Source organism: Bos mutus, chromosome 20, assembly GCF_027580195.1.
Source record: "Bos mutus isolate GX-2022 chromosome 20, NWIPB_WYAK_1.1, whole genome shotgun sequence".
In the NCBI taxonomy this organism is placed as follows: domain Eukaryota; kingdom Metazoa; phylum Chordata; class Mammalia; order Artiodactyla; family Bovidae; genus Bos; species Bos mutus.
The window spans coordinates 71,226,045-71,253,399 of NC_091636.1; the positions used below are offsets into that span (position 1 = coordinate 71,226,045).

The following is a 27,355-nucleotide window of genomic DNA, read 5'->3' on the forward strand; positions in this document are numbered from 1 at the left end:
GGGCTGTGGACAGGCATCCATGGCCCCCTGTGCCCCTGCTGTCTTGCAGATGGCCTTCTGCGCCAGGAGGTCGAGGCGGGTCCTCTCAGAAGCTGCGTCCAGCAGGAACACGCAGGTGTCGCCGCCCCGCCTGTCCAGGGTGAATGGCTGGTCGCGGCCCTTGCATTCCTTCCAGATCATGGCCTGGACCGTGTTCCTGACTCTGGCCTTCACCACCTTCGGGGTCTTCATCCCCCTCCTGCCACATGACTGGAGATACATTGCCTACAGTGTATCCTTTTCCCGGGGACAGGCTGTGGTCTAAGCTGGGAGGGGCTTCCCAAGGGGCCTCCAGCAGGCCTGGCTCCACCCACAGGGGTGGTCAGACCTGCCTCTGCCCCGGCTCCCACGGTTCTGCCATGGTTCACCCCCACCGTCTACACCAGAAACCCCACAGCCGCCCTCCAGTGGCTGTTGGATCGGGGTCCCGGCTGCCAGTTCCCACCTGTGCTGGGCAGGGGGAGGGTGCCCGGCTGGCAGCCGGGACGAGAGGGTCCTTGGTGGGCAGAGACCCCAGGAGGGGAGGAGCTGCAGACGGGCCGCAAGCTGCCCTGACTGTGGCTACACAGCCAGTCTGTGCTGTCGGAGACGAACGGTGCGCATGCGCACGCGTGTGCACATGTGCGTGCGTGTTCATGTTGTGTGCGTGTGTGCACGCTGTGCATGTGTGCGTGTGTGCATGTGAATGTTGTGTGCATGTGTGTGCACGTGTGCATTGTTTGTGCATTGTGTGTGTGCATGTTGCATGCATGTGCACTCACGTGTGCATGTGTGCATGTATGTGCTCGTGCGTGCACGTGTGTGAACATGTGTGCACGTGTGTGCGCATGTGCATGTGCATTTATGTGCATGTGCGTGCCTGTGTATGCACATGCATGCATGTGCCTGTCGTGAGCATGTGTGTGTGCATTTGTATGTGTGCGTTTGTGTGCATGCACACGTGTGCATGTGTCTGCGTGTACCTGTTGTGTGCCTCTGTGTGTGTGTGTGTGTGTGTATTTGCTTTCTCCATCTGTCTGGCTGCATTGGGTCTTAGCTGTGGCTCTCAGGATCTTTAGTCGCAGCATGTGGGGTCTCGTTCCCTAGCTGGGGTGTGAAGCTGGGCCTCTTGCATTGGGAGTGCAGAGTCTTATCCACTGGACCGACTTGAGGTGCTCACATGCCCCCCTCAGGGTCAGGTGCATGGAGCTCCCCCTCCACACCTTCCCACTGAGGCACTGTTGTCTGTGGCCCCCGGAGTGGCCTTGTTCTGGGCACAAGACATCTGATCCCTCAGGTGGGCGTCAGGGTGGTGTGGGGCTCCGCCAGGAACCCTGGCCCCCACCCAAGGGCCACGGCACATTAGAGCCCGTGGACCGGTTGTGTGTTAGTCACTTCAGTCGTGTCCAACTCTGTTACCCCCTGGACTGTAACCCAGCAGGCTCCTCTGTCCATGGGATTCTCCAGGCAAGAATACTGGAGTGGGTTGCCATTCCCTTCTCCAGGGGATCTTCCCAACCCAGAGATCGAACCCACGTCTCTTACATCCCCTGCATTGGCAGGCAGGTTCTTTACCACTAGGGCTCCCTGGGAAGCCCCGTGGACAGGCTGGGCTGCTGTAAAGTGGGCACTGGAGCCGTCTTCTGAAAGTAGGGTGTTTGCGCCTGCGCCATCGCTCTGCACTGAGGATACGGGCTACGCCGCCCACCCGCCAGGCGTCTGAGGCCAGGAACTGGAGGTGGCAGGGCAGGAAGGGCCCTCACGGACTTGCAAAGCTGCCCGAGTCTTGAGCTCAGCATCTTGCAGCTTTGAAAGAGCAGGGAGAACAAAGTGATGGACCTCAAATACCAGGTGCTAATTAAGACTGCCAGTCTTGCGCCGTGTCTCACACATGCTGAGCATCTTTAAAGCTCCCTCATGTGATGAGATGTCGCTGGAACGCCCAGGCTGCCTCTGACAAAGACGTCTGTCTCTACACCCTTCTGCTTTCTCACCTAAAAAATCCCTGGAAAGTTACCACGTGCTCCCTAATACCAAGGTTGGCACTTCCCCATTTCTAAAGTCCTTTTGCAGACGTGGGGCTGCACTGAGCCCCAAAGCACCCCCCCACCACCCCACCCAGCCTCCATCAGCCAGAGAAACCAGGGCATCTGTGTGGGCATCTCTCCTTCAGATGAGGCCTGTCTGTCCCTGCCCCTGAGTTAGCAAAGACTTCTTTGTGTAAGACTTGCCATGATCAATTTCCTCAGTATAGAAAAGGCTTTTCAGCTTCCTCTGTTTCATCTTGTCTGTTCTGGCAAGTTGTGTTTTGGGGAAATTTAAGTGTCACATTTCTTGGAGTAAAGCCCTTCACACGATCTCCTGTTATCAGGCCAGAGTCTGTAGGGTCTGTAGCGATGTCACCAGTGATCAGTCTTCCTAGGGTTTATCACTTTTATTGATTATTCAGGTTATGTGCTTTTGGACTTACTGATTTTCCCTGTTTACTTTCTCTGAATTTCTGCTTTTATTTTTACTATTTCCTTTCAATGTACCAGCTTTAATTGCTCTTTTTCTACCTTCTTAATGTGGAAGCTTCAGTCATTGGTTTTATTGTATCTGAAGCTGTAAGTTTACCTCTAAGCACGCACTCACACAGACCCAAACACACACACACACACAAGTATACATACAATGCACAAGGGACCCGCCGGCCACCCACATAAACACCCGCAGCGTTATGCACGCTGAGGCACAGATGCACAGGACGGAAGTGAGACGCCTGAGACGTTTGGGGGGAGCGGGGCCGTGCCCCCTGCCAAGCTCCTGGGAGCCACCCCAACTCTGCTGGCCCCAGGACCAGGAGTCCACTGGCTTCAGATCCGGCTGCCTCCGCGTCCTCACAGGGTCATCCCCATGCATGTCTGAGTCCTGGGCTTCTCTTCTCGTAAGGACACCAGTCCCATGAGATCAAGACACATCACAAGGACCTCAGCTTAACCTGACCATCTGCAAAGACCCTGTTCTCAGGTGAAGCCATGACAGGTGCTGGGGCTGAGACCGGCGCCATCCAGGGGCACAGCTGTGCCTCACCCACGGGGCTCCCCTCATGCTGTTGGTGCTCAGTCGCTCAGTCGTGTCCAACTCGTCGTGACCCATGGACCCTCACCCACGGGGCTCCCCTCACGCTGTTGGTGCTCAGTCGCTCAGTCGTGTCCAACTCGTCGTGACCCATGGACCCTCACCCACGGGGCTCCCCTCGTGCTGTTGGTGCTCAGTCGCTCAGTCGTGTCCAACTCGTCGTGACCCATGGACCCTCACCCATGGGGCTCCCCTCATGCTGTTGGTGCTCAGTCGCTCAGTCGTGTCCAACTCGTCGTGACCCATGGACTGCACACACAGGCTTCCCTGTCCTTCACTGTCTGCAGATCTTGTTCAAACTTATGTCCATCGAGTTGGTGATGCCATCCAACTTTCGCATCTCTTTTGCGCTTTCTCCTTCTGCCTTCAACCTTGTCCACCATCAGGGTCTTTTCCAGTGAGTTAGTTCTTTGCATCAGGTGGCCAGAGTATTGGAGTTTGAGCTTAATCATCAGTCCTTCCGATGAATATTCAGGACTGATCTCCTTTGGGATGGACTGGTTGGATCTCTTTGCAGTCCAAAGGGCTCTCAAGAGTCTTCTCCAGCACCACAGTTCAAAAGCATCAATTCTTTGGCACTCAGCTTTCTTTATGGCCCAACTGTCACATCCATACATGACCACTGGGAAAACCACAGCTTTGATGAGACGGGCCTTTGTCAGCGGAGTGTTATCTATGCTTTTAACACACTGTCCAGATTGACCGTAGCTTTGTGCTGGGCTATGACCCAGTCTCTCTGCTCTCTTTTGACCCGAAACTTAGCTGAGTTTTGGCCCTGGGAGTCTTCTCAAGTCGCCCGTGTGCCCTGTCCAGTAGCCCCTGTGAGCGCTCGCCTGCTTTGTGCTCGGCCAGGAGCCCCAGGTAGGCAGTCTTTGCTCCCCCCGGCCCCGCGGCCCCCGCCCCTGGGTGGCTCAGCACCCAGTCTCCGTGAGCCCCTCCTGCCTGTCCCAGGCCGTGGATACAGGGTGGCCTTCCTGGCTGCCCAGAGCCTGAGGGACGTGTTTTCTGATCAAGTCTCCTGCGGCCCAGACCCACCCTGTCACAGCAAAGTCCCTGAAAGGTGGCAGTGCGCTTGAGTGCTGCTCTCTGGCCACGGGGGGGCGCCAGTGCCCCTTGGCACCTGCAGGAACCCAGGAGCAGAGCCAACGGAGGGCCAGGGTCAGGGCTGTGGGGCTTCCGGAAGTAGGGCAGCACCCTACAGGCCCCCTGGAGATGGGGGGGGTCAGCAAGTTGGACCCTGGCCGCCCTGTGTGTGCAGGAGGGCAGGAGGGGTGGGGGTCTTCGGGGACTCAGGCCGTGGGGGTGCAGCCCCAGTGTGGGCTCCCCCCGGCCCAGGGCGGGTGCGGCAGCCGGGGGACAGGGCGGGTGTCCTGGCCTGCGCCGGTGCTGTTTGTTTACTGAACACAGATAGTTGCTAGGGGACCAGCCACGTCCTCCTCCTGGGGCGGCTCGGGTCCTGTTTGCTGGAAGTGAGATGCCAGACCAGGTTCTTTGTATTATTAACTTGAACCTAAGACTCTCCTGAGATAAAATTACATCCGAAAGTGAAAGCCGGCAGCTGGAGGGTGCGCCACCCGCCTGCACCCATCTGTTCTGGGACTCAGTGCCACTCCCCTTGTGTGTGACCAACGGGAATGGCCAGGCGATCGCGGGCAAGCATGGCTGACCTGGCCTGCCCACCTGCAGATGGGCCCAGGTGGGTGCCTGCCATGGACTCTTGATGTCTGAGGGGCCCCAACAGGTTGGCCCACCGTGTCTAGGTGGCACGCTGTCCTGGGGTCCCTGGCACCTGCAGTTTTGGGAAGTCCACAGGGCAGCCTGTCGGCTGTGGGTCGGGCGTCTCTGCTTAAGGCCGAGGGTCTGAGCCTGGGCGCTGTGCCATACTCCCTGCCTGGTCTCGTGGGGGGAGAGCACGTGGGCCGCCCGCCTGCCGTCCTGCCCACGGTCCCAGTGGGTGGTGACCCCGGTGGGGTCAAGCCCACTGCGGCCAGCAGAGCAGGGCCTCACCTGGGCAGCGAGCCACTTCCTGCCCCCGCCGGCCCCTCCCGTCCGCGCTCCGGATGTGCTCCCGTTGCCCCGGGAACCACACAAACAGAGCGGCCCACTGTGCTCCGGGAAATGGGTGCCAGGGGTCAGCAGGCACAGACCATGTGGTGTCCCCAGCTGTGACACCGCAGGCTGGCCTGGAGCCCCGCCCACCACCCCACACCCTGCGCGGGGCAGGGCCCCCGTCTGCTGGTCAGCATGGGAGGAGACGGGCCTCACCCCCGCCCAGCCCTGCAGGGCCCCTGGCCACGGAAGGGCCCCCGGCCACAGGAAGGGCCCCAATGACTCCGAGGGATCCAGCAGCCCCACCCCCATGGGGGTCCCCAGCCCAGCTGGTCCTTGGTCAGCCGCGCTTCCCACGTCCTTCCTACCATGTGCCTGGCCAGCTCTGACTCGGGCAGCAGGTCTGACCCGGGCACCAGCCCTCCAGTCATCCCCACCCTCTGGCCCCACTCACTGCAGACTGCACGGTGGTCTCCGTGCCCCTTGGCTGGCCAGGGCCCCTCTCGCCCCATGCCTAGCACCCAGGGCCCGGGGTCTGCACTGGAGGCTGGAGGACAGGGGGTCAATCAGCTTCGGGCAAAGCAGCACCCACTGAGGCCGGCGGCGCCCTGCAGGTGGTGGGTCCAGGGAGGCCCACGCAGGCGTGAATGGGCACCCAAGCCTGGGGGGCCCTGCCGAGCCAAGCACCGCAGGGGCCGCAGGAGCCTGGACCCGACGGCAGTGCTGGGTAAGGAGGGCCCGGGAGGCTGGCCCTGCCCAGAGCCCACACACGGGGTGGCCCCGCAGACCCTGCCTGTGGGCGGGGAGCAGACCAGAGGTTCTGCCCGCCGCGCCCAGGCGGCCCTTGTGGAGCAGGCCTGTGCACCCAAACCCCTCCGCAGGACCGTCCTGGGAAGCAGGGCAGGGCTGAAAGGAGCCAGAGCTGTGCTTCCTCCCATCTGTTTGGTTTCCATGGGGACAGTGTGTTGGTCCCTGAAGAGAACGTGCAGAGGGTGGATCTGAGCACGTCAGCTCACCCTGGGAGCCCTGGGGGTGGGGGAACGCTGAGGGGGCTGAGGGGGAGACAGACAGACAGACAGACAGAGACAGAGACGGAGATGGAGAGAGACAGAGACACAGGGACAGACAGAGACACAGAGAGTCAGAGACACAGGGACAGACAGAGAGACAGACAGAGACAGAGTGACAGAGAGGGGGTGGATGCCGAGAGGGCTGGGGGAGAGGGACAGAGACACAAGGACAGAGAGACTGAGACAGACAGACAGGGAGACAGAGACAGACAGACAGACACAGACAGTCGTGGGCCCACTGGCCATAGAGGCTCACTGGCAGGTGTTTGAACCCTCCTACCCTCCTCATTTTCTGAGGACTCAAGCTCAGCATGGCCCCCCTGCCCCAAGGACTCCCACGGGCACGCACAGGCCTGACCTGCTCCTCCATGAGGCTCAGGGGGGTCTCGGGGCCACGGCCCACCATGCTCTGTCCCTGGAGGATGGAGGGCTCAGGGGTCCTGCTGGGCACGTGGCTATCAGAGGGGTGGGCCTGCTCCCTGCCGCCAGCCATGCAAGGGCCCCCCAAACCCCGCCGGCGGCTGAGGGCCCGACCACCCACCTCCTGGGCGGGCCCCGCGCGTGCTGCCTGGGCAGAGCTTCTCCTTGACGTCCCTGCAGGTGACCGGCGGGGTATTCTCCTTCCACTTCTTAGTCCACCTGATCGCCATTTCCATCGACCCGGCCGAAGCCAGCGTCCGCTTGAAGAACTACTCCCAGCCTATGCCGACCTTCGACCGGTCCAAACACCCGCACGTCATCCAGAACCAGTACTGCCATCTCTGCGAGGTCACCGTGTGTGTGTCTGGCGCGGGCAGCCACGGCAGGGGCGCCGCAGTGTGTCCGGGGTTGAGGAGGGGGTTGCGAGCAGGCTGGACTCAGGCTCCCCTGATCCCTGGCAGGTGCCTGGCACAGCCCCCTTCAGAGAGGCGGAGTCCCAGGCACAGCCCCCTGCCCCCTCCTGGGCTGAGTACCTGCCTGAGGTCTCAGACGAGCTGTTGACCCGGCTCTGCCCGGCGCCCCACCACACAGCCTACTGACAGGCTGCCTTGTCCACCCTTCCTCCCAGGAGTGCCAAAGCCAAGCATTGCAGCGCCTGCAACAAGTGTGTCTCAGGCTTTGACCATCACTGCAAATGGCTGAACAACTGCGTGGGAAGCAGAAATTACTGGTGAGGGTCCCTCCCCCCCCCGCCCCCTGATGGCAGAGGGGCCCTGGTGGAGGGCAGGACCCACCTCTTCAGCCTGCTCAGTGCCCCTCCTCTGGGGCACAACCCCTCAAGGTGCCTGCTCCCTGCCTGCACGCCTGGAGGAGGGCTGAGGGTGCTGAGCTCACGGGCGCTGCAGGTCCTGACACAGAGCAGGCTGAGAGGGGCTCCGGGCGGGGCAGGTGAGCCCAGGAGTCCCCATGTCCACAGACAGGGTCAGCAAGATGGTGCCATCGGGGGACAGGGGGCTGGAGGCCTGGGGGCAGGTGTAAGGGACCTTCAGGAAAAGCAGGGAATCAACTAAGTCTCGGGTGAACCAAGACCCTGTTTAATGTTGAAAACGTTAAAGGTGTAACAGCAGGAAGACTGAAGGAAGACACTTCAGTGAAACCACACTCCGAGAATTGCTGCCTAGGGTTTATTGTTTTGGAGGGAGAGACATTATTCTGGTCACAGGCTCTTGACAAGGGTCCTAGGGCTCAGCGGGTTCCAGGGGGCTTGGCGGGGGTCCTAGGGCTCGGTGGGGGTCCTGGGGGCTCAGCAGGGGTCCAGGGAGCTTGGTGGGGGTCCTGGGGGCTCGGCGGGGGTCCGGGGGGCTCGGCGGGGGTCCGGGGGGCTCGGCGGGGGTCCCGGGGCTCAGCAGGGGTCCCGGGGCTCGGCGGGGGTCCCGGGGCTCGGCGGGGACACTCCAGAGCTGGCGGCACCCCTCCTGGGCCGTCGGGCCCGGGCACTCAGCCAGCTCTGCCCTCAGGTGCTTCTTCAGCTCGGTGGCCTCCGCTTCGGCCGGTCTCCTCTGCATCATCATCGTCCTTCTGTACATCTTCTTCCAGTACCTCTTCAACCCCGCCAGCCTGCGCACCGACGCACGCTACCGGAGTACGCGCCCCCGACCCCTGAGACCGGCTGCCCGCCCACCCCCCACCCAGGGCGCCACATGGGGCAGTCTGGGCCCAAGCACCTGTCCAGAGCTAGCTGTGGGGCGAAGACATTTCAGCTGAAACGGCCTTCAGTGGCCCGCACACAGCCCCTCCCTGCTTCTCCTCACTTGGTTTTGGAACCTGTGTGGTTGTGGTGTCAGGCCCCCTTGTCACAGAGACTGTGTCCTGGAAACGCCCCCAAGGTGGTGGCTGTGGCCTTTCAGCTCTAGGGACAGTGGGGAGGGCCCAGCGCAGTGGACGCCAGGGTCAGGCTCTGTGACCTGGGCACTTAGTTACCCTCTCCCAGCCTCACCTTCCAGACCCATAAGGGGAATCGTAATGCCCACCTCAGAGAGGAGGGGCTGCAAGGGCACTTAGGTCAGGCAGAGCAATGAGCAGGGGCTCACCTGGGCAAGGAGGGGCTCACCTGGGCAGGGAGGGGCTCACCTGGACAGGGAGGGGCTCACCTGGGCAAGGAGGGGCCCACCTGGGCAAGGAGGGGCTCACCTGGGCAAGGAGGGGCCCACCTGGACAGGGAGGGGCCCACCTGGACAGGGAGGGGCTCACCTGGGCAGGGAGGCACCCACCTGGACAGGGAGGGGCTCACCTGGGCAGGGAGGGGCCCACCGGGGCAAGGGGGGGACTCACCTGGGCAGGGAGGGGCCCACCTGGGCAGGGAGGGGCTCACCTGGGCAGGGAGGCACCCACCTGGGCAGGGAGGGGCTCACCTGGGCAGGGAGGGGCCCACTGGGGCAAGGGGGGGACTCACCTGGGCAAGGAGGGGCCCACCTGGGCAAGGAGGGGCTCACCTGGGCAGGGAGGCACCCACCTGGACAGGGAGGGGCTCACCTGGGCAGGGAGGGGCCCAACTGGGCAGGGAGGCGCCCACCTGGACAGGGAGGGGCCCACCTGGGCAGGGAGGGGCCCACCTGGACAGGGAGGGGCCCACCTGGACAGGGAGGGGCTCACCTGGGCAGGGAGGCACCCACCTGGACAGGGAGGGGCTCACCTGGGCAGGGAGGGGCCCACCGGGGCAAGGGGGGGACTCACCTGGGCAAGGAGGGGCCCACCTGGGCAAGGAGGGGCTCACCTGGGCAGGGAGGCACCCACCTGGACAGGGAGGGGCTCACCTGGGCAGGGAGGGGCCCAACTGGGCAGGGAGGCGCCCACCTGGACAGGGAGGGGCCCACCTGGGCAGGGAGGGGCCCACCTGGACAGGGAGGGGCTCACCTGGAAAGGGAGGGGCCCACCTGGACAGGGAGGGGCTCATCTGGCAAGGCAAAGGCTCACCTGGGAAGGGAGGGGCTCACCTGGGAGGGAGGGAGGGGCTCTCCCAGTGCCAGGCGCTGACCCCAGGACGCACCTGATGAGGCGCTGCCTCCACAGGTATCTCCAACAAGGACACGTGGCTGCTGTTCCTCCCGATCTCCCCCGTGAGGACCAACCCCTGCGTCCTCCTGGCGCTCGGGCTGCTGGTGCTGCTGCTGGCGCTCATCAGCCTGCTGCTGCTCGGCCACCTGCTCTCCTTCCACCTCTACCTGAGTACGTGCTCCCCGGGCCCCCTCTGCCTGGGCACGTGCTCCCAGGCTCCCCCTCTACCTGAGCACGTGCTCCCAGGCTCCCCCTCTACCTGAGCACGTGCTCCCCAGGTTCCATCTCTACCTGGGCACGTGCTCCCAGGCTCCCCCTCTACCTGAGCACGTGCTCCCAGGCTCCCCCTCTACCTGGGCACGTGCTCCCCAGGTTCCATCTCTACCTGGGCACGTGCTCCCAGGCTCCCCCCTCTACCTGAGCACGTGCTCCCAGGCTCCCCCTCTACCTGAGCACGTGCTCCCCAGGTTCCATCTCTACCTGGGCACGTGCTCCCAGGCTCCCCCCTCTACCTGAGCACGTGCTCCCCAGGTTCCATCTCTACCTGGGTACGTGCTCCCCAGGTTCCCTTCTACCTGAGCACGTGCTCCTAGGCTTCCCCTCTACCTGAGTACGTGCTCCCCGGGTCCCCTCTACCTGAGCAGGTGCTCCCAGGCTCCCCCTCTATCTGAGCAAATGCTCCCCAGGTTCCATCTCTACCTGAGCACGTGCTCCCCAGGTTCCATCTCTACCTGGGCAAATGCTCCCCAGGTTCCATCTCTACCTGAGCACGTGCTCCCCAGGTTCCATCTCTACCTGGGCACGTGCTCCCCAGGTTCCATCTCTACCTGGGCACGTGCTCCCCAGGTTCCATCTCTACCTGGGCACGTGCTCCCCAGGTTCCATCTCTACCTGGGCACGTGCTCCCCAGGTTCCATCTCTACCTGGGCACGTGCTCCCCAGGTTCCATCTCTACCTGGGCACGTGCTCCCAGGCTCCCCCCTCTACCTGAGCACGTGCTCCCCAGGTTCCATCTCTACCTGGGCACGTGCTCCCAGGCTCCCCCCTCTACCTGAGCACGTGCTCCCCAGGTTCCATCTCTACCTGGGCACGTGCTCCCCAGGTTCCATCTCTACCTGGGCACGTGCTCCCAGGCTCCCCCCTCTACCTGAGCACGTGCTCCCCAGGTTCCATCTCTACCTGGGTATGTGCTCCCCAGGTTCCCTTCTACCTGAGCACGTGCTCCTAGGCTTCCCCTCTACCTGAGTACGTGCTCCCCAGGCTCCCCTCTACCTGACTATGTGCTCCCCAGGCTCCGCCTCTACCTGAACACGTGCTCCCCAAGTTTGCTGGCCTTCACCCCTGTGCTCACACGGGTCCCCGGCAGGCTGCCCCCTCCAGCAATGAGTTCAGGGTAGAAAGGAACACCCCAAGAGGGCAGAGGGCTGAGTTCTACTCTGAGACCTGCAGAAACACAGAGGGGTAGAAAGTGGGCAGTGCCAGTGTTGAGAGAGATGCGGGGATGGAGTCTGTGAGGCAGGAACAGGGCGTTTAGAGAAGCTCCCGCCAGAATCCTGGACGATAAGAACAGTGGACCCGCCGACGCCGTCTCCAGCTCCTGTGTGGTTGAGGGGCAAGGAGGTGGAGGACGAGCCCCCACAGACACGGGGCCCGAGGCAGAGCCACCAGGCCAGCACATGGCCGCGGCCGCAAGGAGCCTGGCCCGGCTGTGGCGAGTGCTCAGCGAGCCAGGGGGAGATGGCCTCAGGCAGAGACGTGAGGAGGCTCCGGGCAGCTGCACAGAGGCCGAGGGTCAGACCAGGGACGCAGGCCCGTCCCGCATCTCCTCCTCTGTGGGCTCACCGCCGTCCACGCCCGTGTCACTCCAGGCGGGCTCCAGGAGACACGCAGAGCCTGCCGGCAGCCTGCGTCTGAGGGCTTTGTGCAGACCTGGGCAGAAGAGTGGATGTCTTCACTAGAACGTCAGCAAGGCCCAGTTCTCATCCCCAGACTGCGACGGCCTCTGAGGGTGTGTGCAGTCAATGGAGAAAGAATTGAAGGCCCGAGAAGAAGCAGCCCTTGTAGGAGCCCCCGGGGAGGGGCTGAGCCCTGGCCCCCCTTGGGGAGCAGACCCCCGCCAGGGGCTGTGGGGGCGGCGGCCTTCCATCTGCTCCTCAAGCTGCAAATAGGCTTCTGTGGGTGGCCTTTTCTCTTTCCAGAAATAATTATAAACCATCTGTTCCCATGTTTGTCAGTTTTCGGAGAAAGAGAAATGGAAAAGTTAGGCCCCACCCCACCCCACCAGGGCGGAGACACGTGACTGGATCGTGTTCCTTCCGTTAGGGGTGGTCTTCTGTTGACAAACACGTTAGAGACTCTCATAACCTGAGCCTGTCTGCCACGTGCTGGCCGCTATCTCACCTTATTTAAGACACAGCTGCACCCATACTGCTGCGGGCCTGTGAGGCCCCCTGGGGCCAGGGCGGGTGGGCTCCACAGGTGCGGGCACCTGCCGGCTGCGGCCTGAAGGTCAGCCAGGCTCGGGGTGGCCTTCCGGCCGCTCCCCAGGCTCCAGGCTGGGAGCAGCTCCCAGCACTGCGGGCGGTGGATGGGGGGCGGTGACTCTGTCTCTTGCCTGTGTTCTCCTTTCTAGTGGCCAAAAGGTTGACCACGCTTGATTACATGACACAGGGCCGCCAACAGCAAAAGTCGACACACGAGACAGGGAAGAAGGGTGTGAGTTTACAAATGGAGGACGTGTCACAGGTAGGGCGCCCCTGCCCCCCATCTGTCCATCCAGGACGGGGGGTGGCCCGAGGCCACCTGTCACAGGTAGGGCCCCCCTGCTCCCCCATCTGTCCATCCAGGACGGGGGTGGCCCGAGGCCACCTGTCACAGGTAGGGCGCCCCTGCTCCCCCATCTGTCCATCCAGGACAGGGGGTGGCCCGAGGCCACCTGTCACAGGTAGGGCGCCCCTGCTCCCCCATCTGTCCATCCAGGACGGGGTGGCCCGAGGCCACCTGTCACAGGTAGGGCGCCCCTGCTCCCCCATCTGTCCACCCAGGACGGGGGGTGGCCCGAGGCCACCTGTCACAGGTAGGGCGCCCCTGCTCCCCCATCTGTCCACCCAGGACAGGGGTGGCCCGAGGCCACCTGTCACAGGTAGGGCGCCCCTGCTCCCCATCTGTCCATCCAGGACGGGGGTGGCCCGAGGCCACCTGTCACAGGTAGGGCGCCCCTGCTCCCCCATCTGTCCACCCAGGACAGGGGATGGCCCGAGGCCACCTGTCACAGGTAGGGTGCCCCTGCTCCCCCATCTGTCCACCCAGGACGGGGGGTGGCCCAAGGCCACCTGTCACAGGTAGGGCGCCCCTGCTCCCCATCTGTCCATCCAGGGACGGGGGTGGCCCGAGGCCACCTGCCCCCATCTGTCCATCCAGGACGGGGGTGGCCCGAGGCCACCTGTCACAGGTAGGGCGCCCCTGCCCCCCATCTGTCCATCCAGGACGGGGGGTGGCCCGAGGCCACCTGTCACAGGTAGGGCGCCCCTGCCCCCCATCTGTCCATCCAGGACGGGGGGTGGCCCGAGGCCACCTGTCACAGGTAGGGCGCCCCTGCTCCCCCATCTGTCCATCCAGGACGGGGGGTGGCCCGAGGCCACCTGTCACAGGTAGGGCGCCCCTGCCCCCATCTGTCCATCCAGGACGGGGGTGGCCCGAGGCCACCTGTCACAGGTAGGGCGCCCCTGCCCCCCATCTGTCCATCCAGGGACGGGTGGCCCGAGGTCACCTGTCACAGGTAGGGCGCCCCTGCTCCCCATCTGTCCATCCAGGACGGGGGTGGCCCGAGGCCACCTGTCACAGGTAGGGCGCCCCTGCTCCCCATCTGTCCATCCAGGACGGGGGTGGCCCGAGGCCACCTGTCACAGGTAGGGCGCCCCTGCTCCCCCATCTGTCCATCCAGGACTGGGGGTGGCCCGAGGCCACCTGTCACAGGTAGGGCGCCCCTGCTCCCCCATCTGTCCACCCAGGACAGGGGGTGGCCCGAGGCCACCTGTCACAGGTAGGGCCCCTGCGGGGTGGCCCAAGGCCCCCCATCTGTCCATCCAGGACAGGGGGGTGGCCCAAGGCCACCTGTCACAGGTAGGGGCGCCCTGCCCCCATCTGTCCATCCAGGACGGGGGTGGCCCAAGGCCACCTGTCACAGGTAGGGCGCCCTGCTGCCCCCATCTGTCCATCCAGGACGGGGTGGCCCGAGGCCACCTGTCACAGGTAGGGCGCCCCTGCCCCCATCTGTCCATCCAGGACGGGGTGGCCCGAGGCCACCTGTCACAGGTAGGGCGCCCCTGCCCCCATCTGTCCATCCAGGACGGGGGTGGCCCGAGGCCACCTGTCACAGGTAGGGCGCCTGCTGCCCCCATCTGTCCATCCAGGACGGGGGGTGGCCCGAGGCCACCTGTCACAGGTAGGGCGCCCCTGCTCCCCATCTGTCCATCCAGGACGGGGGTGGCCCGAGGCCACCTGTCACAGGTAGGGCGCCCCTGCTCCCCATCTGTCCATCCAGGACGGGGGGTGGCCCGAGGCCACCTGTCACAGGTAGGGCCCTGCCCCCATCTGTCCATCCAGGACGGGGGTGGCCTGAGGCCACCTGTCACAGGTAGGGCGCCCCTGCCCCCATCTGTCCATCCAGGACGGGGGGGGGTGGCCCGAGGCCACCTGTCACCCGGGGGGCGCCCCTGCCCCCATCTGTGCATCCAGGACGGGGGTGGCCCGAGGCCACCTGTCACAGGTAGGGCGCCCCTGCCCCCCATCTGTCCACCCAGGACGGGGGGCGGCCCGAGGCCACCTGTCACAGGTAGGGCGCCCCTGCCCCCCATCTGTCCATCCAGGACGGGGGGTGGCCCGAGGCCACCTGTCACAGGTAGGGCGCCCCTGCCCCCATCTGTGCATCCAGGACTGGGGGTGGCCCGAGGCCACCTGTCACAGGTAGGGCGCCCCTGCTCCCCCATCTGTCCGCCCAGGACAGGGGGTGGCCCGAGGCCACCTGTCACAGGTAGGGCGCCCCTGCTCCCCCATCTGTCCGCCCAGGACTGGGGGTGGCCCAAGGCCACCTGTCACAGGTAGGGCGCCCCTGCTCCCCCATCTGTCCATCCAGGACGGGGGGTGGCCCGAGGCCACCTGTCACAGGCAGGGCGCCCCTGCTCCCCCATCTGTCCGCCCAGGACAGGGGGTGGCCCGAGGCCACCTGTCACAGGTAGGGCGCCCCTGCTCCCCCATCTGTCCATCCAGGACTGGGGGTGGCCCGAGGCCACCTGTCACAGGTAGGGCGCCCCTGCTCCCCCATCTATCCGCCCAGGACAGGGGGTGGCCCAAGGCCACCTGTCACAGGTACGGGCGCCCCTGCTCCCCCATCTGTCCGCCCAGGACAGGGGGTGGCCCAAGGCCACCTGTCACAGGTAGGGCGCCCCTGCTCCCCCATCTATCCGCCCAGGACAGGGGGTGGCCCGAGGCCACCTGGAGGCCGGGCCCTCTGTGCTGGTGAGGTGGGGGTGGGGTGTTGCACGCATATGTGAGTGTGTGGTGTGTGTGTGTGATGCAGTGCACGTGCGGGGTTCTGTGTGTGTGGGTCTTTGGCGAGTCTTGTGAGTGTGTGTGTTGTGTCGTTTCTGAATTCACTCTCCACAAGGCCAAGCCCACAGGGCTGACTCCTTTCAGACCCACCCATTTCTGCAGCTCCTTATCAGAGTTAACTTTTAGTCTTTAAAGGTCACCATTCAGAAAATGAAAATATAAGCCACAGAGAGAAATAATTATTTGCAAATCATATACATGTACCCAGAATATGTATAGAACTTTCAAAAGTCAATTACAAGAACACCGACCAGGTTTTTTAAATGGGAGAAATATCTGAACACACTTCACCAAACCCAGATGGTCAACATCAGCATCGTTCCACGTTAAGGAAACACAAGCTAAACCACGATAAGACACCGCTACTCGCCCCCCAGAGTGGCCGTAATCAAAAAGCCCAACCACCAGGGCTGGCAAGGCTGTACACAGCAGGCTCACACATGGCTGGTGGGGTGTGAAGCTACAAGCCTTTGCAAAGAGTTGGCATTTTCTTCTAAAATAAACACATCTCTCGTGACCCAGCCTTCTCCTTCCTGTTTCTTACCAACGAGAAGCAGAGACACTCACACATGAGCAAGGGCATGGGGAAGGGGGCTCCCCCGTGAGACCCCGAGGCACCTCTCCTCCATGTCGGCTGCAGATGCACGGGAGCTGTGCTGGCAAGCGCAGTGTCCACAGTGGCGGCATCCTGTGCTTCTCCCCACAGCCTCTGGACAGCTCCCTGGGATCCTCCGAGCAGGGGTAAGTTGCCATTTCCCTAGACCTGTTTTGTGCATCTGAAGTAGCTATATTCTCCTCTACTGCCTTGCTTTAAAAAATCGTTCTTTTTTTCACAGAATATCCTCCATACTCCTTGCTAACACTTTCGTAATTTTTATTTGCTTCATATTTTGGTTTTCAAACCATCTTCAATTAATTTTTTTTATTTAGTGAAGTAGGAGCCAAGGTTGTCTTATTACAGCCTAACTGGTGGTTGTTGTCTCGTTAACTAAATGGTCCTCTTTTCCTCATCCAGTCTAAGGACGCCTTCCTGACGCCCCAAGTTTCCCTGGAAGCTGATCTATCTGCTTCTGGACACTGGTCTGTCCATCTGCTGTGTGTCCTACAGGACACTGTGCTGTTTAAGGACTGGACTTTACTTGCTGCTGTTCCCTCACTGAGTTAAGTCCGACTCTGCGACCCCATGGACTGCAGTGCGCCAGGCTGCTCTGTCCTCCACTGTCTCCCGGAGTTTGCTCAAACTCATGTGCATTGAGTCGGTGATGCCATCCAACCATCTCATCCTCTGTTGCCCCCTTCTCCTTTTGTCTTCAATATTTCTCAGCATCAGGATCTTTTCCGGTGAGTCAGTTCTTCTCGTCAGATGGCCAAAGGACTGGCGCTTCAGCTTCAGCGTCAGTCCTTCCAGTGAACATTCAGGACTGATCTCCTTTAGGACTGACTGGTTGGATCTCCTTGCAGTCCAAGGGACTCTCAAGAATCTTCTCCAGCACCATAGTTCAAAAGCATCAGTTCTTCAGCTCTCAGCCTTCTTAATGGTCCAACTGTCACATCCATACATGACTACTGGAAAAGCCATACCTTCGATTAGATGGACCTTTGTCGACAAAGTGATATCTCTGCTTTTTAATACACTGACTAGGTTTGTCACTGATTTCCTTCCAAAGAGCAAGCGTCTTTTAATTTCACGGCTGCAGTCGCCATCTGCAGTGAGTTTGGAGCCCAAGAGAATAAAGCCTGTCACTGCTTCTACTTTTTCCCCTTCTATTGACCGTGAAGTGATGGGACCAGAGGCTATGATCTTAGTGTTTTTCATATTGAGTTTCAAGCCAACTTTTTCACTCTCTTCTTTTACCCTCATCAAGAGGCTCTTTAGTTCTTCACTTTCTGCCATTAGAGTGGTTTCATATGCATATCTGAGGTTGTTGATATTTCTCCCAGCAATCTTGAGTCCACCTTGAAGTTCACCTAGCCCAGCATTTTGCATCAGGTACTCTGCAAAAATAAGCGGTGACAATATACAGCCTTGACGTACTCCTTTCCCGATTTGGAACCAGTCTGTTGTTCCACGTCCAGTTCTAACTGTTGCTTCATGATCTGCATACAGGTGGTCTGGTATTCCCATCTCCCATCACTTGAAGAATTTTCCGTGGTTTGTTGTGATCTGCATATTCAAAGACTTTAGTGTAGTCAGTGAAGCAGAGGTAGATTTTTTTTTTAGGAAATCTGTTGCTTTTTCTATGATCCAACAGATGTTGGCAATTTGATCCCTGGTTCCTCTGCCTCTTTGATACCTTCATGGTCCACTGGAGAAGGAAATGGCAACCCACCCCAGTATTCTTGCCAGGAGAACCCCATGAACAAACAGTATGAAAAGGCAAAAATATAGGACGTCAGAAGATGAGTCTCCCAGGTTGGAAGGTGTCCAATATGCTCCTGGGGAAGAGTGGAGGACAGTTACTAATAGCTCCGCAAAGAACGAAGCGGCCGGGCCGAAGCGGAAACGACGCTCAGCTGTGGGTGTGTCTGGTGGTGAAAGTAAAGTCCAATGGCTGTAAAGAGCAATATTGCGTAAGAACCTGGAACGTTAGGTCCATGAATCAAGGTAAATTGGACGTGGTCAAGCAGGAGATGGCAAGATTGAACAGTGACATTTTAGGAATTGGGTGAACTAAAATGGATGGGAATGGGAAAATTTAATCCAGATGATCATTATATCTACTACTACAGGCAAGAATCCCTTAGAATAAATGGAATAGCCCTTATAGTCAATCAAAGAGTCTGAAATGCAGTACTTGGGTGCCATCTCAAAAAAGACAGAAAGATCTCAGTTTGTCTCCAAGGTAAACCTTTCAACGTCACAGTAATCCAAGTCTATGCCCCAAGCACTATTTCTGGAGAAGACGGAATTGAATAGTTCTATGAAGACCTACAAGACCTTCTAGAACTAACACGAAAAAAAAAAAAATATATATATATATATGTCTTTTTCATCACAAGGGACTGGAATACAAAAGCAAGAAGTCAAGAGATACCTGGAATGATAGGCAAGATTGGCCTTAGAGTACAAAATGAAGCAGGAAAAGGCTAACAGAGTTTTGTCAACAGCCTGCCTGAAGAACTATCGACAGAGGTTGATAACATTGTACAGGAGGAAGTAACCAAAACCGTCCCAAAGAAAAAGAAATGCCAGAAGGTAAAGTGGTTGTCTGAGGAGGCTTTACAAATAGCTGAGCAAAGAAGAGAAAGATATACCCAACTGAATGCAGAGTTCCAGAGACTAGCGAGGAGAGATTAGAATGCCGTCTTCAATGAACAATGCAAAAAAATAGAGGAAAACAATAGAATGGGAAAAAGTAGAGATCCCGTCAAGAAAATTGGAGATATCAAGGGAAAATTTCATGCAAGAATGGGCATGATAAAGGACAGAAACAGAAAGATCTGACAGAGGCAGAAGAGATGAAGAAGTGGTGGCAAGAATACACAGAAAAACTATACAAGAAAAGGTCTTCATGACCCAGATAACCATGATGGAATGGTCACTCGCCTAGAGCCAGACATCATGGAGTGCAAAATCAAGTGGGCCTTAGGAGTCATTAGTATGAACAGAGTTAGTGGAGGCGATAGAATTCCAGCTCAGCTATTTAAAATCCTAAGGGATGATGCTGTTAAAGTGCTGCACTCAACATGGCAGCAAATTTGGGAAACTCACCAGTGGCCACAGGACTGGAAAAAGCCAGTTTCCATTTCAATCTCAAAAAAGGACTTCATTTAGCTACCTTTTAATACCTGGCAGGTGGATCCTCCTCTCATATTTTTGTTTTTCTTTACATTTGACAAATCCTTCACATTTATTTTTCCCTATAGGCTTAAAGATCATTTTGCGCAGTTCCAAGAAGCCTGGGATTTGAACTAGAGTTAGGTTAGGTATGCACTTTATGTGAGAGGGACAAAGCCTGCCTTCCCATCTGCCCGCTCAGCAGCTGTGTTGAGAAGAACCAGGAAGCCAGTCTCCTGGGGTGGCGGGGGCATCGAGGGCCTGGAAATGCCAGGCACACCTGCCCCTCGCGGCCTCCTTCTTCCTGGAAACCTGCAGGGCAGGCACTAGCGTTCCTGGCGGAGAAGATCGGGCTGTTGGGGCTCCACATCTCCCCTCTCTCCAGCCCAGCTGGCAGAGAGACCCGGGAAAGGCAGGCGTGCACCGGGAGTCCATTTCCCCAAAGCTGACAATTGCTGCAGATTTCTGCTTAATGATCAGGGAGTATAGCTTAGTGTGAAAGGTCAGTCCCTTTCAAACGTATTAGGAACTTACTGGCACTTAGTGAAAATCTTAGTCAGCTTGAATTCCACCTTCAAGAATCACCCAGCTATAGAGTCCTTTACATAAAATCTAAGAATAGTTTTTCCTTTATCCTTTGGTAAGAAACTAACTGGAATCAGTCTGGAAACTTAGCTCTAAAAGTAAACAAGACAAAAGCCTCTTTTTTTTTTTTTTTTTTCAAATTGCCTAATCAGTGTATACCCATTACACAAAATTTGGAAACTGCAGAACTTCCCAGTGTGAAAACGAGCATCCCTTCTTCCCCCCGGGCGCCGCTGCTGGCACTTCGATTAGTGTCTTTCGAGTCTTCCTTTAAAAATGTTTTGTGTGTATTAGCATACATCATGTCTTATAAAGTTATAATCATATTGTAGAACTTTTTAGAAGCCTTAAAAACTTCATATATTGTGAATATATGGCTTTTTATGAATATAAGTTATTGCATCTTTGGAATGTACTGCATTCCTCATTTTTGGAATACTATTCTTCATTTTCAGTCTAATCTTGCATTCCTTTACTGAAAGGTTGATTGTGTGGGAAGTGTGCAAGTTTCCCACCGTCCAGACCCAGTGAGCAAGAGAACATGCGTCCCTTTTGCTGCGGAAATCTTCCTGGGCTCATCTGCAGTCAGCCTAGCGACGGACTCGTTGTTGTTCAGTCAGTCGTGTCCGACTCTTTGTGACCCCACGGACTGCAGCACGCCAGGCTTCTCTGTCCTTCACTATCTCCTGGAGTTTGCTCAAATTCATGTCCATTGAGTCGGTGATGCTATCCAACCATCTCATCCTCTGCTGCCCTCTTCTTCTTTTGCATCAAGTGGCCAAAATATTGAATATTTTGCTTCAGCATTTATCCTCCCAATGAATATTCAGAGATGATTTCCTTAAGGATGGACTGATTTGATCTCCTTGCAGCCCAAGGGACCCTCAAGAGTCTTCTCCAACACTACAATTCAAAAGCATCATTTTTTCAGCACTCAGCCGTCTATATGATCCAACTCTCACAGTACATGACTACTGCAAAAACCAGAGCTTTGACTACACAGACCTTTGTCAGCGATGGTCTCTGAGTGATGGTCTCTAAGTGGTGTCTCTGCTTTTCAACGTGCTGTCTGGGTTTGTCACAGCTTTCCTTCCAAGGAGCAAGCGCCTTTTAATTCCATGGCCGCCTCACTGTCCACAGTGATCTTGGAGCCCAAGGAAATAGTCTGTCATCCTTTCTACTTCTTCCTCTTCTATCTGCCATGAAGCGATGGGTCCTGATGCCATGGTCTTAGTTTTTTGAACTAAGCCCTCCTTTTCACTGTCCCCTTTCACCCTCATCAAGAGGTTCTTTAATTCCTCTTCGTTCTGCCATTAGAGTGGTATTGTCTGCATATCTAAGTTAAACAGAGTGAGAATATACAGCCTTGATGTACTCCTTTCCCAATTTGGAACCACTCAGCTGTTCCATGCCCAGCTTTAACTGCTGCTTCTTGACTCTCATACAGGTTTCTCAGGAGACAGGCAAGGTGGTCTGGTATTCCCAATCTCCTGAAGAATTTTCCACAGTTTGTCGTGATCCACACAGTCAAAGGCTTTAGCGTAGTCAATGAAGCAGAAGTAGATGCTTTTCTGGAATTCCCTTGCTTTCTCTATGATCCAGTGAGTGTTGGCAATTTGATCTCTAGTTCCTCTGCCTTTTCTAAATCCAGCTTATACATCTGGAAGTTCTCAGTTCACGTACTGCTGAAGCCTAGCTTGAAGGATTCTGAGCATAACCTTACTAATATGTGAAATGAGTACAATTGTCCTATAGTTTGAATGTTGTTGCCCTTCTTTAGGACTGGAATGAAAACTGACCTTTTTGAGTCCTGTGGGCCCTGCTGAATTTTCCAAATTTGCTGATGTATTGACATGCTAACTTTAACAGCACCATCTTTTAGGATTTTAAATAGTTCAGCTGGAATTCCATCACCTCCACTAGCTTTGTTCATAGTAATGCTTCCTAAGGCCCACTTCATTTCACACTCCATAATGTCTGGCTCTAGGTGAGTGACCACACCATCGTGGTTATCCGGGTCAGGAAGACATTTTTTATATAGTTCTGTGTATTCTTGCCACTTCTTCTTAATCTCTTCTGCCTCTATTAGGTCCTTACCATTTCTGTCCTTTTCATTCCCTTGATATCTCCAATTTTCTTTAAGAGATCTCTAGTCTTTCCCATTCTATTGATTTCCTCTATTTCTTTGCATTGTTCATAGAAGAAGGCCTTCTTATCTCTCCTTGCTATTTTCTGGAACTCTGCATTCAGTTGGGTATATCTTTCCCTTTCTCCCTTGCTTTTTGCTTCTCTTCTTTGCTCAGCTATTTGTAAAGTCTCCTCAGACAACCACTTTGCCTTCTTGCATTTCTTTTTTGGGGATGGTTTTGGTCACTGCCACCTGTACAATGATATTAACCTCTGTCCATAGTTCTTCAGGCACTCTATCAGATTTAATCCCTTGAATCTATTAATCACCTCCACTGTATAATCACAAGAGATTTGATTTAGGTCATACCTGAATAGCCTAGTGATTTTCCCTACTTTCTTCAATTTAAGTCTGAATTTTACAATAAGGAGCTGATGATATGAGCCAGAGTCAGCTCTAGCTCATGTTTTTGTGGACTATATAGAGCTTCTCCATCTTCAGCTGTGAAGAATATAGTCGATCTAATTTTGGTATTGATCATCTGGTGATGTCCCCATGTAGAGGTATCTCTTGTGTTGTTGGAAGAGGGTGTTTGCTATGACCAGTGCGTTCTCTTTACAGAACTCTGTTAGCCTCTGCCCTGCTTCATTCTGTACTCCAAAGCCAAACTTTGCTGTTAGTCCAGGTATCTCTTGACTTCCTACTTTGCATTCCAATCCCTTGTGAAGAAAAGGATGTCTTTTTTAAAGTGTTAGTTCTAGAAGGTCTCGTAGGTCATCATAGAACCGGTCAACTTCAGCTTCTTTGGCTTCAGTGTTGGGGCACAGACTTGGTTAGTGTGATGCTAAATGCTTGGCCTTGGAAACGAACAGTGAGCAGGAGACACAGCCTGGGGGGTGCTGCTGGAGCAGGTCAGGCATCTGGGCTTCTAGAGACCTGGGAATATGCTTGAATCCTGGGCACTGCCGTGTCTCACGGGTGCTTAGTGGAAGCACCTTGCAGGACTTTACAGAGTGTATCTCTAGCAGCAGTGATCAGACCGATTTATGGGGAGTTTTCCTTTTGGACTCTTTGCTGCTGTGGGACTGTAACTGGATTGGATTATTGGGACTGACCGGCCAGGATGAAAACGTGAGTGGGGATGACCACAGACAGGCAGGCGTGCACTGTCCAATCTTGCAGGTGTGGCCTGCGCCCATCCCCACTGCTACATAGACCAAGTGACAAAGCGGACACAGTCCCAGCAGCTCACATGCCAGCCAGCACATTGGGCTGTGCTCGGCGCTGTGCACGGACGGTCAAGACTCCCAGGGCCGCGTCCCCATGGATGGTGGGCCTGGAGCTCTGACCAGCCAGAGCTGCCCTTATGCTCCGCCGTCAGGTCGGTAGTGCAGGGCCGAGCCCCCCTCTTGTTCGTGTGATGACGCCGCCCCCTGAGGGTCCATCTCCTGGGGCCTCCGCGGGGAGGGGCCATGCCATGGCCGCGGGCCCAGCTCTGTGCCCTTGTGCGTTTCTGCAGGCCCCTGCCCCACTGCTGCCAGACTGGCACGCACAGGGGTCGGGGTGCTCGGGGCAGGGGACAAGCCCAGGCAGCTGCTCCGAGCCCTGCAGGGGAGGGGGCCGTGTGCAGCACCCCACCCGCAGCCAGGCGCCCCTGCTGACCGCCCCCACCCCCGTCCTCACAGAGAGACGCCCAAGGAGCTCCTGCCCTCTTCCCGGCACCCCAGTCTGTGCTCCACCGCCACCATACAGCCAGAGGACACCCCGACATCGCTGAAGGTGAGCCCCCAGCCCCCAGCATGAGCTGCCCCACCGGGCTAGAGCCAGGGCTGGGCCCAAGGCCCTCCAAGAACCAGGGCAGAGCCGTGTTTGGAACCGCTTGTGTGAACTGCAGCCCTCATGTGGTGCCTGGGGAGTGCCGCTCACAGGGGAATGAGGAGGTGGGGACAGAAGAGGAAGTGAGGGACAGACTCAGCTGAACCGTGGGCGAGTACTTGTGTGAGTGTGAGTGTGTGTGAGTGGTGTGCGTGTGCGATGTGATGCGTGTGTTTTCTGTGGGATGTGTATGTGTGTGACGTATGTATTCTGTGCGTGATGTGTGTGTGTATCCTGTGTGTCTGTGTGTGTGAGGGTGACGTGTGAGGGTGTGGCGTGTGCACATGCTCCATCATCTCCGCCATCCCAGGATGGAGCCAGCGGGGCCCCCAGAGGTCAGGTGCCCCGGGCTCTCTGGTGGGTTAATGTGAGCAGGTTTGCAATTGTACTGATTCCTACAGGCAACTGGTGACTTCACTTTCTCTGCAGCGGAGATTCCTCTCACGACCCCTGCAGGGCATCAGAGAGGGGGCTTCTTGTAATAAGGTAGAACTAGGAAGGGGGTCAGTACCCACCTTCAGCAGCAGTGATGTTTTTCTTGTTTACACTTGTACCAGCAGCTTCCACTCGAGGTTTGGAAGCACATTTATGGGAACCTATAATCCTGTCCCTATCCCAGACTCAACCGCTACATGTGATATCCACTCCAAGGTGGGAGCAGGCAATCAGGGGTTATGCTTTGCTGTTGTGGAAGCCAGGGTGACCCCAGGTTCTAACGTGCCCGGGACAGTGCCACTGGACACCTGCTGCCAGCCCTGACCGTGCAGCCAGCACCCTGACGGATGCTTGTCACTGACCGTTGTGTTAAATCTCAGCAAAGGGTCCCCTGGATGCAGCTTTGTTACATTTATTTGGTGGGAAACAGGAGAGAGCAAGGCGATCTCTAAGACTCTAAGAGCTGAAAGCTTCGTCTCTCCTGCACAGGACATATCAGCTCTGGTATTCAGGAACATGAAATCCAAATCACCAACGTGCCGATGACTTGCCAACGCGAAAATAGTAACGTCATGGGTTTGGGTCTCTTAGACTTTTCTATGCTTAATTATAAGTGTTCCAAGGTTGAAACATGCTTTGTTACTTAAGAAAGGGATTTACCATTCTACTTAATTGATACAAATTACTAAACGATTCAAGAAGAAATAGAAAATTCAAATGGACATATAACAAGTAAAAACTGTGAAGTAGTAATTTTAAATTCTCCACAAAGAAAATCCTAGGCCCTAATGGCTTCATTGGTGCATTCTAGCTGATGTTTTAAGGGAAAAAAACCCAAATCAATCATGCGCAAACTTTCAGAAAATGGAAGAGGAAGAAATACCACCCAGTTCATCCTACGAGGTGGGTACATAATCAGTTCAGTTCAGTCGCTCAGTCGTGTCCGACTCTGAGACCCCATGGACTGCAGCACGCCAGGCTTCCCTGTCCATCACCGACTCCCGGAGCTTGCTCAAACTCATGTCCATCGAGTCAGCAATGCCATCCAACTATCTCATCCTCTGTACATATATGAGTACATAATACCAAAGCCAGATCCTGTCGCCAAAAAAGAATCTTATAAGCTGATGTCACCCGTGAATATAGAGGCAAATATCACTGACCAGACACAGGCATATACAAACACACACAAGAGGTGCATACGCTGTGACTGAGGGAGGGCTATTCCAGAAATGCAAGGTCGGCTCAACATCTGAAAATGTATTAGTGTAACGAGCGTCACTCCAGTCGTGTCCAACTCTGTGCGACCCCATAGACGGCAGCCCACCGGGCTCCCCCGTCCCTGGGATTCTCCAGGCAAGAACACTGGAGTGGGTTGCCATTTCCTTCTCCAATGCATGAAAGTGAAAAGGGAAAGTGAAGTCGCTCAGTCATGTCCGACCCTCAGCGACCCCATGGGCTGCAGCCTTCCAGGCTCCTCCGTCCATGGGATTTTCTAGGCAAAAGTACTGGAGTGGGGTGCCATTGCCTTCTCCGATTAATAAAGTACAATAAGCATGAGCACGCCCAGTCAGAAAGAGCATTTGCTAACAGCACCTCTAGATATGATAAAACAATTTCACAGCCTAAGGGTGGAGCCCCCTAAACCTGATAAAGAATCTGAAGAAACTCACCACTAACTCATACTTAACATGCTGAAGCGGTGTCCTTAAGACTTGGACCAAGACAAAAATGTGCCCTCCAAACGTCTGTCTGACATTTTACTAAAAACCTCCAGCCAGTACAGTAGAGCTAGAAGCAGGAGTCACACGCACATCTATCTGAAAGTGTGACTGTGTTTATTTGCAGGTAACGTGATCCTAACAAACCTGCAGAAAAGCTAATAGGAATAATAGGATAACTTAGCAAGGTGGTAGGATGCAAAATCAATATTAAAAAACTGAATTATACTCCTGTCTACTCGCAGAGAAAAGTCTGGAAATAGTACTGAGGAAACTACTCCTTTCACAACAGCGTCAAAAAACAACAAAGCAACAAATACAAAAGCTGTACGTGTGAAGCTACAGCTGCTGTTGAGAGAAATTAAACACAACCCAGACAGATGGAAAGACTTACGATATTTAGGGATTGGGTACTCAGTATCGTCATGACAGGAGATCTCTCCACACTGATCTACAAACTTACATGATCCCCACTGAATTCCCAGCAAGCTTTTCTGTTTAAGGAAGTATCAAGCTGTATGTGGAAATTCAGAACCCTTACGAATGACCAAAATAATTTAGAAAAAGAAGAAACAAATTGGAAAGCTTCCATAATCTGATTTCAAAATTTACTACGAAGCTACTGTATGGAGCCAGTGTTAAGGACAGACATACAGACATACAGACAGACAAACAGAGTCGAAGCTCCAGAAACAAAACATTTACATTTCTGATCATTGGATTTTAAACCAAGATGCCAAGGCAATTCAATGGGGAGCAATGTATTTTCAATAAATGGTACTGGAACAATCAGATACCCACAAGGAGGAAAAATGAACCTCACGTGCTGTTTCACAGCAGGTACAAAAGTAACTCGAAATCAATCTCAGAGCTACATTTTAAGGGTAAACCCATAATACTTTGGGAAGAAAACAGAATAAAATCTTGTGATCTTGCGTTAGGCAAACTTTTCTTTAATATGACACCAAAAGCACTATTAAATAAAAATATGAAAAAATTGGACTTCATAAAAGTGAAAAATATTTGCCCTTTGGAAGTCACCATTTCAAAAATAAAAATACTTTGGCTGGAATATTTCCAAATCGTCTACTTGTATCCAGAATATATAAAGAATTTTCAAAACTCAATTGTAAGAAAAATGACCCAGGTTTTTTTAAATACGAAAAGATTTGAACAAACTTTGCACCAATATATATATATATATACGGAGAAGGCAATGGCACCCACTCCAGCACTCTCGCCTGGAAAATCCCATGGACTGGAGAGCCTGGTGGGCCGCAGTCCATGGGGTTGCTAAGAGTCAGACACGACTGAGCGACTTCACTTTCACTTTTCACTTTCATGCATTGGAGGAGGAAATGGCAACCCACTCCAGTGTTCTTGCCTGGAGAATCCCAGGGACGGGGGAGCCTGGTGGGCTGCCGTCCATGGGGTCCCACAGAGTCGGACACGACTGCAGCAACTCAGCAGCAGCGTATATGTGTGTATATAT

General features: G+C 56.2%; 1 protein-coding gene across 5 annotated transcripts; it reads left to right on the plus strand.

Moving 5' to 3' along the window:
* Nucleotides 1–6: 6 nt before the first annotated feature.
* Nucleotides 7–27,177, plus strand: LOC102277110 (palmitoyltransferase ZDHHC11). Of its 5 annotated transcripts, none has more exons than XM_070357783.1 (8): nucleotides 7–271; nucleotides 6,858–7,033; nucleotides 7,306–7,407; nucleotides 8,195–8,319; nucleotides 9,747–9,902; nucleotides 12,364–12,476; nucleotides 15,982–16,082; nucleotides 23,518–27,177. In XM_070357783.1, exons 1-8 carry the CDS (start codon nucleotides 20–22, stop codon nucleotides 23,633–23,635), a joined length of 1,143 nt encoding a protein of 380 aa, XP_070213884.1. In that variant the 5' UTR covers nucleotides 7–19; the 3' UTR covers nucleotides 23,636–27,177. The 5 variants fall into 5 exon arrangements, with proteins under 5 accessions (XP_070213884.1, XP_070213880.1, XP_070213881.1 ...); XM_070357779.1 differs by lacking the exon at nucleotides 7–271 and adding an exon at nucleotides 6,276–6,519; XM_070357780.1 differs by lacking the exon at nucleotides 7–271 and adding an exon at nucleotides 6,276–6,519 and having other exon boundaries at nucleotides 16,048–16,082.
* The last annotated feature ends 178 nt before the right edge of the window (nucleotides 27,178–27,355 follow it).

What these genes read in the sequence shown, in the direction of transcription:
- LOC102277110 (XM_070357783.1), top strand. Translation starts at nt 20, where the DNA reads ATGGCCCCCTGTGCCCCTGCTGTCTTGCAGATGGCCTTCTGCGCCAGG. An exon ending in GGAGATACATTGCCTACAGT is followed by an intron (nt 272 to 6,857) that starts GTATCCTTTTCC and finishes ACGTCCCTGCAG; the next exon opens with GTGACCGGCGGGGTATTCTC. An exon ending in GTGGGAAGCAGAAATTACTG is followed by an intron (nt 7,408 to 8,194) that starts GTGAGGGTCCCT and finishes CTCTGCCCTCAG; the next exon opens with GTGCTTCTTCAGCTCGGTGG.